Source organism: Ambystoma mexicanum, chromosome 2p, assembly GCF_040938575.1.
Source record: "Ambystoma mexicanum isolate Mex_15411 chromosome 2p, UKY_AmexF1_1, whole genome shotgun sequence".
NCBI lineage: Eukaryota > Metazoa > Chordata > Amphibia > Caudata > Ambystomatidae > Ambystoma > Ambystoma mexicanum.
In genome coordinates, this window is record NC_090923.1 from 1,095,836,223 (window position 1) to 1,095,850,203 (window position 13,981).

The 13,981-nt window shown below is 46.5% G+C and overlaps 1 protein-coding gene across 2 annotated transcripts in view; it reads left to right on the forward strand.

Annotated features, from left to right (window-relative positions):
* SNX15 (sorting nexin 15) overlaps positions 1 to 13,981 on the forward strand; it is a 563,181-nt gene that overhangs the window by 196,572 nt on the left and 352,628 nt on the right. For both annotated transcript variants that reach the window (XM_069645084.1, XM_069645085.1), the window contains 2 exons: positions 4,376 to 4,496; positions 4,847 to 4,962. In XM_069645084.1, coding sequence (XP_069501185.1) covers positions 4,376 to 4,496; positions 4,847 to 4,962 — 237 coding nt within the window. The remainder of the gene's footprint in view (positions 1 to 4,375; positions 4,497 to 4,846; positions 4,963 to 13,981) is intronic.

A 13,981-nucleotide genomic window follows, 5' to 3' on the forward strand; every position in this document is an offset into this window, starting at 1 on the left:
CTGTATAAATCTCCGCCCTGACCGTAGAACGCTGCTTCTGAATTTTGTCATTGGAGCTCTCTTCTTGTTGTTACCTCTTGCCTTGAACCACGACCTTGTTTTTGCCCTACGGATTGATATTGGACACCCCTTGCCTCGTACTTGATACTTTGTGTTCCTTGACTTCGGATCGAATGACCATTGCTCTTGCCTTACGTTTTTCTGTCTTGTGGCCTCGGAACTCACTTCCTGCACGTCCTGTTACACAGAATCAATCATCTGTTTTTTCCCAGGACCTTTCGCGAGCACAAACTGTCCTCTTCATCCAGAAAGGAACTCTTTTCACTTTGGGAACTTGTCACAAGGAACACATTCACTTTGGGAACTTGTCACGGACTTCCATTTCCCTACAGGCGTCCGCGTGCCGGCGGGTACAGGTTTAGGTTGGATTGTCTCTATTTTGGAACCACGCTCCTCGGACGGACTTCGTATTTCTTCTGGGTTTCTACTTCCACTGCTGGAACATTTTCACGGACAAGCACCAAGACTGGTTTCCTGGATATCTCTGGCCTTCCGCTCTGTCTGACTTGCTATCATTGCCCAGAGGTATCCCACTACGTGAGTACTTTGGTTTGCTCAGTTATTGTTTGCTCTTGTTTGATTCGTGAACCCAACTCCTGACACTGTTCTCTGTCTAGGCGGCTGTGTTCCGACTCACCATAATCTTCCGGGCAATTCCCCTTCCAAACAGTCCTTTGGTACTATTGGGAGTTGCATTGTCAGGAAGATTTCTACAGCTAGACTACGCGCTCAACTGAACCCCGGTCTCGCCACCAGGTCTACGTGGGTGATTCCTCACAGCAGTCCACGCCAACGATCTGACAATCAGCAGCCGTTGGTCTCCATCAGAGTCCAAACTACACATCAATCTTTTGGTGCTGAGAGCAATTAGACTTGCGCTGAAGGCTTTTCTGCCTTCTGTACGGGGAAAGAATGTCCTGATAATGACAGACAATACAGTGGCCATGTACTGTCTCAACAAGAGGAGGTGTAGGGTCACTATCGCTGTGCAGAGAGGCAATGCAGCTCTGGTTATGGGCAATACAAGAAGGAATCTCTCTATTGGCGTTCACCTAGCAGGAGAGAACACAACCTTGGATGTTCTGAACAGGCAGAGCACAGTCTCCCACGAGTGGGAGCTAGCTCAGGAAGTCCTTCAAGAGATCTTCTTCCTTTGGGGAACCCGTCAAGTGGATCTGTTCGCGACCAGTATCAACCGGAAGTGTGAACTGTACTGCTCCAGTGAATTTCCCCCAAGAGGAGCTCCAGGATGCACCTTCATAGTGGACTGGGTGTTTCCACTCTTGTACGCGTTTCCTCCAGTCCCTGTCATCCTCACGTGATCAGGAGGTTGAGAAAGTTCAGCAAATCCATTATCCTAATTGCTCCGGATTGGTCCAGGAGGACGTGGTACCCGGACCTTCTAGACATATCCATCTGCCCTCCAATAAGTCTTCCACAAAGTGAGGACCTTCTCTTGTGAGAGGAGGGTCGGGTTCTCCATCCAGAGGTCAAGACACTCAGCCATCACAAATGGTTTCTGAGAAGCTGAGGTGCAGGGATTGGGACCTCCCGGATGACGTAATGGAGATTTTGCTTTCGGGCAGAAGGCCAGCAGAGAAGTCTTTGTACTGCTACCCTTGAAACACATTCTGCAGCTGGTGCAGGGACAAGAATGTGGATACTTTGCGAAACACCAGAGGTGTTATCCTTTCTGCTGAACTTGACCAATCTGGGGCTCCATGTTGAGACCATTAAAGGTTATTAAGTTAATGTTACATAGGTATGGAATCATGGAATCAGTTGGCTGTAGGAGTCAAAAGTAGCTAGCTGTTGATGTCAAGCTGAGCAGGGTTTACCTGGTTGCCAACAGGAGCTAAATAGCTCGTAGCAATTTTGATCCCCATAGGATATTCCTGTTAAGTTCAAGCTCATGTTGTAAAGTTTTCACAAAGCCACAATTTGAGAGGTTACCATACCTACCACTGCTAGTTCGGAATATGTGAAATATTTTTGGGGACATGAACAAATGCATACAGAAAATACAGTTTACATATATATATATGTATGTATTGAAGTTTCCCACAATTTTACAATACAAATTCTTGGGAAGATTGTTCTTTTAGTCCTTGTGAGAGGGAAAAATAGCAATCTTGAGGCTCATGTTTTGATTCAGATAATACATTTTGTTTTCCTGAAACACAAGAACGGTTCGCAAAAAGGATAACTAATCCTGGCTAAATCTCCCAAAACAGAGTGAAGGTAATAGTAAATGTTGACTACAAAGTGGGGTTCACCGGGCTCTAGCGTGGTGCCATCAACTTAGGTTAAAGTAAAAATAAAGGTTCAACTAATGATCATATCAGGAGGCAATCTTGATGATAGATTCACTCTGTTTCTGGGTTTGCACTTCTGCTCCTTGATTTCTTGAGAATGTGGCGTGTTTCTGTTAAGTGTCCGATGCCAGTTACTTGTGGACGTTGGACCTCAAGGGCTGTTTGCGCTCTCGTATGCCACTTGTTTCATAGCTGTACCCAACTTTACCATACAAACCACCTCCAATTCAGGGAGCTTTTGGGTCAGAGAGCTGCTTGTTCCAAACTTCAAGGCAAGCTGCACTCTTGGGTGTCAGTTCATTTTCTCTCTTTGGGTTAGCAAGGTTGTTTAGTTACCTTGATTAACTTGCTGATTCCACTGGATGCAGATTCTTGTGGTTTCCGTCTAACTTCACTCTTCTTTCTTAGCGCCTGTAGGGTTGGCCCCTGACAGTCTAACCCCAAGGCCATAACTCGGTCCCCATACCTCTGTTTCTCCTGAGCTTAAGTCCCACTGACGCTGCGTTTCACTCCCTACGCCCCTTCTGCTTACCGACCATCTTGTTTTGGCGACTTCCGGGTATTATTTATGAGTTTCGTTGTCCACCACGTTTTGCCGTTGCCCATTCTCCCCAGCTTTTGGCCTTTCTAGGAGTTCTCTCTGTCCCACTTTCCTTCTCCATCGGCCTCCTTTTCCCACTCAACTTCAACCTAATCTCCTGTCCTTCTTAAGTTGTTAACCTCTCCTTGCCAAGCTGTCAATCCTTTCTGCCGCAGCCACCTCACCTTCACAAGGTTTTTTTCCTCCTCCCTGATCTTTCCCTTCTGACATGCTGCCTTGTTCAGGATCCCTTCTTCTGCCCCACCCTCCTGCTCTTCGCCAGTATGCTCTACAGTCTCAGAACGTCCCGCAACGTATATGTGGAAAGAGCCTCTTTTATACAGTGGGTAATGGAATGACTGGTACGGGTGACCAGTGTCTTCCTGTGTTTCCCGCTCCTGATTGGTCCTCAGTCTCATCATTGTTTCCTGACCTAATGTATGAATGATTGTGGGCTGTCTTTTCTTCCTTTCTGTAATTAATAGGTTCTAAGTAATGCAACTGCAGTAGGCTGACATACACCTTAATTAATGAGACTAGTGATGGTTTTGAACAGATGTAATAGGTTCTAAGCAGAAGGCATTTCTAGTGCCAAGCAGGAGCCATTTCTAGTCCCTGGAGCCTTTTTTGTTTTCTGGGGACCAGCCCTACTACTGAGTGCAGGGCGGATATTCTGCACCCCATTGTGGGTGTTAGTTTTCGAAAAGGGAGAGCAGTTGGGTTCCTTGTCTCATTTTTCCCCTTTAAGAAAATGAAAAGTAAGGGAAATGCCTGATCCATTACACGGTTTGAGCCTGAGTGAGCAATACATTGTGGGAGGTATGGTCTCAAAAGTTCCTATTCTGCAATAGTTTGGGGAATTAGTTGATTGTATGTCTTGGATTCTTTCCAGAAAGGGTTCTGCTTCCTGACCTTCTACTGTGGTGTCCCTTGTTCCCCCTGCACCCTGAAATGGGGGTTTATGACACCAATGGGGATTGGTGTTTATGGGACCTTGGAGGGGTTGGGAATGCGCTCTTCAGATCAAGGGCAACATGAAGGAACCCTGGGGAGTCCCCCTTTACCCCCATATACTACCTCTAGGGTCACATATCATGGTGTTCCCTTACCCCCAGAGTCGCCTTAACTGTTAAGTGGTTTCTTTGAGAATACATCCTGGAAGCACATTTAGTCGATTTATTATTTTATTTTTTAACTCCTTTCACTGCGAATCCATTAATTGGAGACCCCCCACACTCCCCCCTTAATACCCAAACCCAACCGCGATCTTCATTGCAGTGAAATGTGTTCAAATAATTCGATGTAATGGGCTTCGTTGAAATATTCTGCAATGTAATGGTGGAATACTGGTAAAGGATACAAAAATATGATAAAATCTCTCTGTGCATGGTGATATATCTTCCTTTCTCAACCCTGGCAGATTGTGGTGTGGAAACGGTACAGTGACTTAAAGAAGCTCCATGGTGAGCTGTCCTACACACATCGGAATTTGTTCCGTAGGATGGAGGAGTTCCCACCATTTCCCAAAGCACAGGTCTTTGGTAAGTCAAACATTTCCCCACTCTACATCGTGTTGATTGCTGTGTTGCTTCTGTGTCTACATGTGAATTGGCTGGTCCTCAAATACAGTCCTGGGTTCCTCCCCACTTGTAACTCTGCACGGCTGCCCTCTTCTGTCACTCTCTAGAAATTGGAATATGCATTCATTTGAAAATTGGCCTGCAGCAATGTGAGAATAGATGCAAGAGTTGGTGTACAGTTGATTGGTTGTGGGGTGAGAGAGAGTGGTGTCCTGCCTTTTCATGCATTTTTGCTAATTTTCTGATGGTGCCTTGTACTTATGCTTTCCATAGTCTTCCACTTCTCATGCAGTGTGCCTTGTGTATTAAAGGTCGTTTTGAGGATTCGGTCATTGAGGAGCGTCGGCGGGGAGCTGAAGCCATGCTGGCCTTTACAGTGAATATTCCTGCTCTCAGCAACAGCCCCCAGCTTAAGGAGTTCTTTCGGGTGCGTGCAGTTTTGCTTTTCACTTTTCTGGAAAAAATGCAAGAGCCGAGAAAATATGTGATTGTATCTGGTATAAATACCATAGAGGAAAAGTGTAGAAAATGGGAAAGACCACTGTGTTATTTATGTTGGTTGCTTGTAAAGTAATGGGAGTTTTCTCCGTTGTATGGTTCCCTAAGACCAACTGCCAGTATATCGTCACTCATTACCATGAGTTCCCCTTATCCTTTACCCATGCCCCCTTTGTGTGCTGTCTCGCTGTGCCCTGTTAGGGGTCAGTAATGTGAGACTCGCGACTGTGCTCAGTTTTCTTAAGGTTTGACATTTTATTTCTGACAAAATCATAACATAAACCCGATCTAAATCCGACTTCACAGAGGGATTCCCTACCTAGTCTAGTATCTAATGTTATAGTTTATAGATAGGCTTTTGAACAAGGGATGAGCCTCTTTTCCCCAGCTTCATATACTACTTCTCCCTCCAGTAGTTACTCCAAAGCTGTAGTGCCCCTCTTTCAGCCTTGGATAACCTTATCGCTCTTATACTGGAGGATTACGAGTTAACAACCATTTCAGCAACTTTCAAGTAATAGTATCAGTTCTTAAATAAGCTGGATTCACTTTAATAAGGTTGGGTCGGTTGGCTTGGCTAATACTTGTTCTCTATTCTGCTTCCGTCACTGCTACAACTTCTTGTTCAGTATGTTACAAAATGTCAGTCTCTGAATGGAGCAGAAATTAGGCACACACAATTTCATTTCAACCTTGAACTGCCACTTCAAAGGATGTGTGTTCCCAGCTTTCGGTCAGCCTTACTCTTCCAGGGTATTGGGGAAACACTGTGTCATGCGCAACCTCTTCATCAAATTGTGCTTGTAACATTTAGGCAGTCAATTCAGCTTTATTAAGATTACCGGCAGCGTTCTCCTTGTTAATTGGAGTCACGCAAACGATCGGCAATCAGCTACTGCTAGGGAAACAAGATGCTTTTTTTTACGCGCGAGCACTTTTTGCTAACATAAGAGCGTGGTGTTACATTTCCTTTGTTAGGAAGACTTCCACTTCGACAAACAACTTTTACTCCCTTTGAAGTATACGCAAGTGTAAATAAAGCTGGCTTCAATTACTGTCAAGGTGTTTCTGTTGATTATGAAGTACAGAGCTTCCCTTTTCCGACTCCAGACGACTGCAGGCTGCCTCGCCTTCCAAGCTTTCTTTCTTCAACTGCTCGTACTGCAGGCACTCTTGGGACCCACACCCCTTTGCTGCAAACGTATCTCTGATCTCGATATTGAAAGCGGGGGATGAAAAAAAAAAAGAATGGGTCTCTGCGGCATCGGATCAGACCCGCATTAGAGGGACAGATCTGATGCCGCAGGGTTGAAGTGGATCTGGTGGCGAGCGAGCAGGTAAGTAGGGGTGGAGGGTAGGTGGTGTGGGTAGTAGTGTTTGATAATTTGAGAATTGACGCATACAGGCTGTTTTTTTTCTCGTAAAGTTTGCTGCGATAGAGAGGGTTTAACCTTGTTAAAGTTAAATTGGTACAGTAAAAGGGACATATTCAACGTTCCTATTGGCATACCCTTGGCATTGTATTGTCTTGTATATTTATATAGCGCTCTTTACCCACTTGTGTTGCCTCAATGCGCTTTTTTTTTTCTCGGTTGAACGCCCTTGTTGACCGTAATCAGTGTTGTTGCAAAGTTGTTATAGGGGGTTTAGTTTAGTAGAAGCGTGTGTGCATGTTGCCGTTCTATGACTTGGCTGGCTGGCAAGGCGCGACTAAGCAGCCCAAGAGAGGACAGACACATGGGTGGGGGCTGGTGGGGGTTAGAGATAGTTTGCTATTGTTGAGAGAGTCTGTGTGGCCAGCTATGCCAAATTCCTTTCGGGTGGTGGTTGCCATATGCTAGTGGCAGAGGTGTTGAGGTACGTCAGATGTTTCAGTCTGGGCGGCTATGTGTGCACTAGACCCGATGTGCTTAGCCATAGGCGTGTTCTATCATACATGGATGCTTGGCCGTGCCTGCGGCCCATGTCCACGCTAGTGGTGTGCGAATATACGTACCTTAGGCTGCGGTGTTGCTCCAGGTCTGTACCTGGGGGGGGTGGCATTCATGATGTGGTAGGTATCCGCATATATTGAGCCGAGATGGAGGCTACCCCTGGAATTCGAGAGTCCTGTATAGTGCAAGAGATGCCTACCAGCACAGTGCGACTAAACGGCTATGCACAGCCAGATACTAGAGTCCTGTCCAGTGGGAGAGCGGCCCACACCCAACAGTGCATATTTGGATACAGGCCTACACCTCACAGACACTGAAGCACTGTGGAGGATAGGAGAACTTGAGGGTATAAAAGATTGGTTATTTGGGTACAACACTAGATTGAATCACTTCTTTAGAATTTACCTTTTATTTTAAGTAGGAAGTTGAGATATACCAAAATGGCAATAAGCCAATTCCTCCTCTTAAGTCCTGGGAAAATAATTTCTCTCTAAGGAAAAATACTGCGTCTCACCCTTCGAAATCTCCCCACTTCCCTGGGCCTGTTCTCCACCCAAGTGATCCTCCCGCAGTGCACCACCCCCAAGATTGGTATCAGGAAGCATCAGCCCTTTCCTGGCTACCTGGGAGGAGCCTCTAGGCAGGGTTGTAGTGGGGAATCCCCTGGATTCTTCACAGCCCCCTCCGTGTGCTGTCTCGCTGTGCCCCCTCCTTCGTGTGCTGTCTCGCTATGCCCCCTCCTTAGTGTGCTGTCTCGCTGTGCTCCCTCTCTCGTGCCCTTGCTCTCCCCCTATCTCGTGCTCTTGCTCTCCCCCTCTCTCGTCCCCTTGCTCTCCCCCTCTCTCGTGCTCTTGCTCTTCACCCTGCTCTCCCCCTCTCTCGTGCCCTTGCTCCCCCCTCTCTCTGTCATGCTTTGGTGCCCCCCATTAGTGCTCACCCCTCACTTCCTCTACATCTCCCAGAGTTCCCCTCCCTTAAAGATGGAAAACCAGGAGTAGATGTGGTTAGCTAAGGTGCACATTCTGGGACAGGAAGAACCCAAAGAGCAATTATGAGGCCTGTTCACCATCCTGCAATCCTTAAGCGGCAAGGCTTGGGCCCAGTGGCAAGCAAGGTTCCAGTGCCCATGCTTTGGGACATTGACAGAGTGGGGAAATGCAGAGGAAAAGTGGCAGTGTAGGTGGCAACGTGAGGGAGATTTTGCTGTGGGTGGAGGGCGATAAGAGACTGATGCTGTCAGAAGAAAGGAGAGAGGAGCAACAGGACCCAAGACAATCCCAGGACCTTGATTGGTGGGAATATCTGTACCCAATGCAGCGGGACAATGTTTGTTTCCCGGGCCAGTGTGGTAAATCCGACATAGGAGATGGGCAAGAGGATGTGTTTGAACAAGATGGTTTATTAAACAATTTAACGAAGAAACTTAATCAAGGCCCTATTTCTCTAATGAATTCCCTATGCTAGAAAACACAGGCGCTTGTCAGGACGTCTTGCCAAAAACAAACTCCTCTGTCAAAACTATTGCTAATTATTTTTGGGAAGTAAGTCTGGAAGGAAGGGTTTAAGTCTGGGAGGAAGTAAGTAAGTCTGGGAGGAAGTCAGTAAGTGCAGAGGTAAGTCAGGAAGGAAGTCATGTTGGATAAGTTACTAGTGGCTATTGGGGAGAATTCTCAAGAATGTGCTAATTTCCCTTACCTTTTGAGACCCCCAGCAACTTTGCTGGATTTCTAGGATTTGATTTTTTTACCTGGGAGAGTGTGAGCCTTTTTTTCCCACTCTTCCATATATTTTGATGTGTGTTTTACTTTTGTGTTCTTTGGTTTTAAACAACTCCAGAGGCATCATCTTTTTGTGTGTGTCACACAGCGCCTTCAGTGCAGTGGCACAGGTATGTCTTTCAGACTTCCCAAGGTTTAAATACCTTCTCTGGGACTGACTACTGTCTCCCAGAGCATGTAAAGTTAAATTGACTTTACTAGTCTCTTTAAATTTACAGACACTATCTTCCTATAGAGTGCTGGAGGGGTTGCCTAGAATCCCCAGAGTCAAAACACTTGTGTAACAGTCAAATGTTACCCTTTCCTACTTTAAATGGCTGGTGGCAGTGGTTTAGATCAAACTACCATGATTTTTCTCGACCGCGAACAACATTTGGGTCAGCCATGTTTTTCAATATGATGTCCAAGACCTATCTGTAAAAAAAAAAAAAAAAAAACTCTGGTCATCTTTTTTCGCCATTTCTTTTAGGAAAGGGCCTTCTTGTGTTTGTCTCTGCGCGCCAAACCATGTTTGGTCCCTTTGTTCATTAGCCTTTGCCAGGCTTTAGTGCTGGAGCCCTCCTCTGGCGCCTGAGTTGGACTGGATGTGAGGGAGGTGCCTGAAACTCCCTGTGCTTATTCTCTTAGGAGACCTGAATGCACTCTGGCGTGATTGGCCTGCTGGCTGTCCTGCTGTGTGGGTGACACCCAGGCTGGAATTAATGGGGAAAAACTGTTTAAAAGCAGGTCTCTGGGACTTGGAAAGCCGAGTCGACCACTGGAACGAAAGAACCGAAGACAAGCTGAAGGAAGAGGACTGCTGCAACTCCTGGATGACCGAAGAAGCCCTGCTGCAGGTCTGAATTGCCTGAAACTCCATCGACAGAGAAGCCCTTCAAGGTTAACTTCTTCCCTTGAGTTTGGTGGGAACAACCAACTCGTAAACTGCCTGGACACTGTCCCCTCCTGATCGAATTTTCTGCAGAGTGCTGTGGAAAACCATATAGCCAGTGGGAAGGATACCACTCGCACCTTAAACTGACATTTTGCCAAGCTCGTGGCCTCATCCCTGGGCAGTGCAGGAACCTCCCGACGTCCTCCTTCTTGTCCCCACGAATGAACCTCAGGAACAGTGAGTTTTGTTCGAACTGCCAGGAACAGCTGCCTCAGCTACAGCTCTTCTTCACTTTAAAGGAACTGTGCAAATGCGGTCCGGAAATCTTTTCGGCCACGGATTAAAGTTTGTGAAACTTTCCCGACTTCGAAGGCTTGATTTTCCCTAAACATTCCTCAAACTTTTCGCCTAGCCAAATTATTCAAAAATCCTTGTCAAAGACTTAACCATTTTCTACTAGAACTGTGCTATCCTATACAAAGACTCTGAACCATTGACTTTGGCCCAGGCCTATGTACTGAATTGCTGGTTGTAGTTTACTGAAACCCTTTGCCCTCACCCATGAAAGTATTTGGGACGTCTTTTCTTATAACCTTGTCTTTTTACCCCTTTTTAAAGTATCTGAAGTGCCATTTTGCTCCCACTTCCGGGGAGCTGAACTTGTTCAGTAACTTATTGGTTGTGTATTTGTAGTGTATTAGGGTAGGATATTGAGCTGCTCTTGCTAGTGTAATGTTTTAAAACTGACTCTGTAAATAAATGTAAATTCTTTTACCAAGAAACCTTGTCCCCACCCTTTCACCATCTTCTGTCAATATTATTTGGCATAGAAACTTCAGGGAGATAATTAATGTTTCCTTTCTTTTACATTTGCCACCTTTCTTGTCACAACTAATTTGTACTTGATTTTCCGTGGCATTTTTAGTCTATTCCATTCTCATAAGTTCTTCCATCGTGTGGTGAGAGGGAGGGTTATCAATGAGGAGCGAGGGATCACCCTTTCCTCCACATCTAGCTTGCTCCCTGCTGTATCTTGACCGATATCCAGCTGTTCACCTCCTCCAGCCGGCATGGGCCATACCGTCTGTTTACAAATCCTGCAAATGGGTACTTCTGTTCTAACATATTCCATAATTTTTTCTGTGTGTTGTATTACTTGGTCCATGTCCTTCCTGAAGTCCTCTAAATGTGGAGCAGAATAACTTGTTTCATCCCATGCAAGTTTAACATTCTGATTAATATTCATCAAGATTTTGTGATTACTATTAATTTCCTTCAGCACTGAGATCTTAGCTTCTTTAGTTTGTTTAAGCAGAGCTTGAACGTTGTCTCTTGTCATGTCCGCATTGTTTTTTATTTCTGCTAACTACAAGGTGTGAGACTTTACTTTGTCTCACATTAGTTGGAATACCTTTGCAAAAGAATTCAGAACAAAGTGTGTAGCGCTGCTAGTGTGTAACGCTCACCTTGTATCCACAGGGATGCCACCCGACTGGACTGGAGCGCTTCTGGGTTGGATTCTTCTCCCCCAGGGACTCGCGCTGCCGTCGGTCTATTCTGGAAGACAGGAGTTCAGTTTTAGCCACAATCGCCTTCTCTTGGGGCCCGCCTCCCAAGTGTCCCCTTGCGACCTCCTTAGAGTCTTCCTCACCTTGTATTTGGACAAGGTGCGCTCTCCGTCCTGCTGTTCTGTGCAAGGGCGCGTCGTGGCTGGGCACCTTTCGGCCAAGTTACTTCACTGGTGTGGGCCTGGGAGTCCAGGCCGGCTGCGACTCCACTCTTGAGGTAAGTCTTTAGTTCTAAATGAATGTGTGTCCGCAATAGTTGTTGCCCTGTTAACCTTCTCCTTCTCTCGTAGATGCAGAAGGGATGATGAAGACGTCGAGCTGATGAAGAGGGCGGTGCTCGAGAAGGTAAGAGAGTGCGCGAAGCGCGGCGCTATGAGCATCCTTTGAATAAGGCTAACCTGTGCTATTCTTCCTTGCAGGTCGCCGAGAAGTTCCTGGAAGAAATGCGGCCAGATGGAAGCGGAGCATAGTGTGGAAGATGTCCGGACCGTTGTTGAATTCCAGGAGAGCTTCGGTAGGTGAGTGGAATCTGAAGACGATGGAATCGGAAGACGAACGCTTACTAACTGTCCTCTTCTTGTGTCTCCTCTCTAGGATGTTGCTTGCAGAAGAAGACGAGCTCCAGGGAAGATTCCGGAGTGATTGAGGAGCTGGATGCTGAACAGGTAAGGAGGAATAATGGGGTTTTTCTTCTCCCTGTAGATGCAGGCCAAGGATGCTGCGATCAGGTCTTGGTGAACGTCACGCTGCGAGTGCAGAACAACGGGAAGCGCGTGCCTCAGCTCGGGCGTGGCTTAAATAGCCAGCAGGTATCCCAGGTGCCTCCAGGGCGGACCACGCCCAAGATGCTAGACTGCATGATGCAGTTCCATGCCGAACCTTGTGGGGGCAGCCATGTTGGTCCATTCCCCAATGGAAACTCCACCTGCCATATGAGCATCGCGCCAAAGGCGCCAGGACAGCCGAGGGGGGCATGATTGGCCCCTTGGGGCTTTGCAGGAACACTGTGGCGAGGGCCAGAGACCCTGAGTTCCCAGGCCTGGGGTTATGGTCGTGACATAGCATCCGTGAATTACTAGACTGTGCTTGATGGCATATATCCTCCATTGAGCCATTTATCATAAAGGGCTCTTCGTTCCCATGCTGCTATTCCACCTCACTAGATGCAAAGAGCTCCGGTGTTGCCGTAGTGTAGTCCGACCTTGGGAAAACTCTCCTGCTCACCAAAAAGGTTTTCCCTCTCTCTTTCTTCCCTTGCTTCTAGATTAATCAGTTTCATTTTTTATTGCATCTCCTTACGAGTTTCTTTCCCCTATATAATTAATGGATCTAATAGCGGCTCCATCCTCTCGCTAGCACTCTGCTCCTGTGGAAAAAAACTGTTATCATCTTTTGTAGTCTTGTTGCTTTTATTGTATAGTCCAGGGTATTTCTCCCCTGTTCACCGGTGCTAGGCAAAGTCACATCCTTTGCACACATCTTCACATCGGCCATCACAAAAGATACTTCCCTTGGACCATCATATGGTGCACATAATTGGTCTGTTGTCATGCCCACAAGTGAATTATCCAATGGGATTGTGCTGGACACTGCACAATTCATCATATTCATTCCCAACCACACAATGGGAATATAGCAGGTATAATGGAACAACAGACTGTGGTGAAATTGTACTGCGCAGTGCTCAAAGGTCAATGCCTAGTACACCAATTTGCTTTGCTGTATTCGGTCAATAACCATTCCGCAGAGGAACTCGAGCTCCTCTCTGAGAAGCACTGCTATAACAATACTCGGCTGCATTCACTTTCTCTATACGGCAGGCGAGTCTGCAAATTAGCTGATGACTCTGTGGCGCGGCAACTCACCTCAAAGGTTTAACCTCCCCCCATGCATCAGCCACAGATGTCGCTGCAGCCTTCAACCAAACAAATGAGGCATGTTTCTAGACTCGACTAGACACTGTGCTCCAAAACTCTCAAGCCATCACAGACAACAAACTCCTCCGCCAGCAACAAGCACCTCAGACAGGGCGAAGCCTGGCTGGTAGCTTGCCTCTCGCCTGCCTCTAGCCTAGAGGAAAGTACTTTGCAGCCTTAAACCGCACCGCTCACCATGCAATAGCACAGAAACACTGTGAACCACGCCCGGCACCAGTAGGACTGATAGGGTATTGTAGACAATTCATCCCCAGTTATTCCTCGATCACCTCTTCCATCACTGATAAGTTTAAAAACGCTAAACCCCAAAAGATAAAATGGAGCAGTGAAGACAAAAACGGTTTTGTTAAACTTGAGCATATTTTATGCAATGAGCCAGTGTTACAAGTGGCTGACTTTAACAATCGTACAAACAGATGCTTCACATGTTGGGCTGGGGGCTGTTCTTTCCCAAGATCACAATGGTATTGAACATCCGATTCTTTATATCACTCGGAAGCTATATCCCGGGCAAAATAAATATGCCACAATTGAGCTTGAGGCCCAAGCCATAAAGTGGGCAGTTTCATTCTTAAAATACTACCTTACTGGCAGGAAGTCTAGCTGGTCACTGATCATTCTCCATTAACATGGATGAGCCTCCATAAAGACACCAATGCGCAAGTCATGAGCTTGTTTCTGGATATGCAGCCCTATTGTTTCACAGCAGAACACCTAAAAGGAAGCAATCATTGGAACGTAGACTTTCTTTCCCACTTCCCAATAGATGCTGAAAGAACCAGCAGCATTAGTGGAAGTGTATGTGATGAATATGATGATGTCATCACTCCTTTCCCAGAGGTTGCCTCTCCCCATGT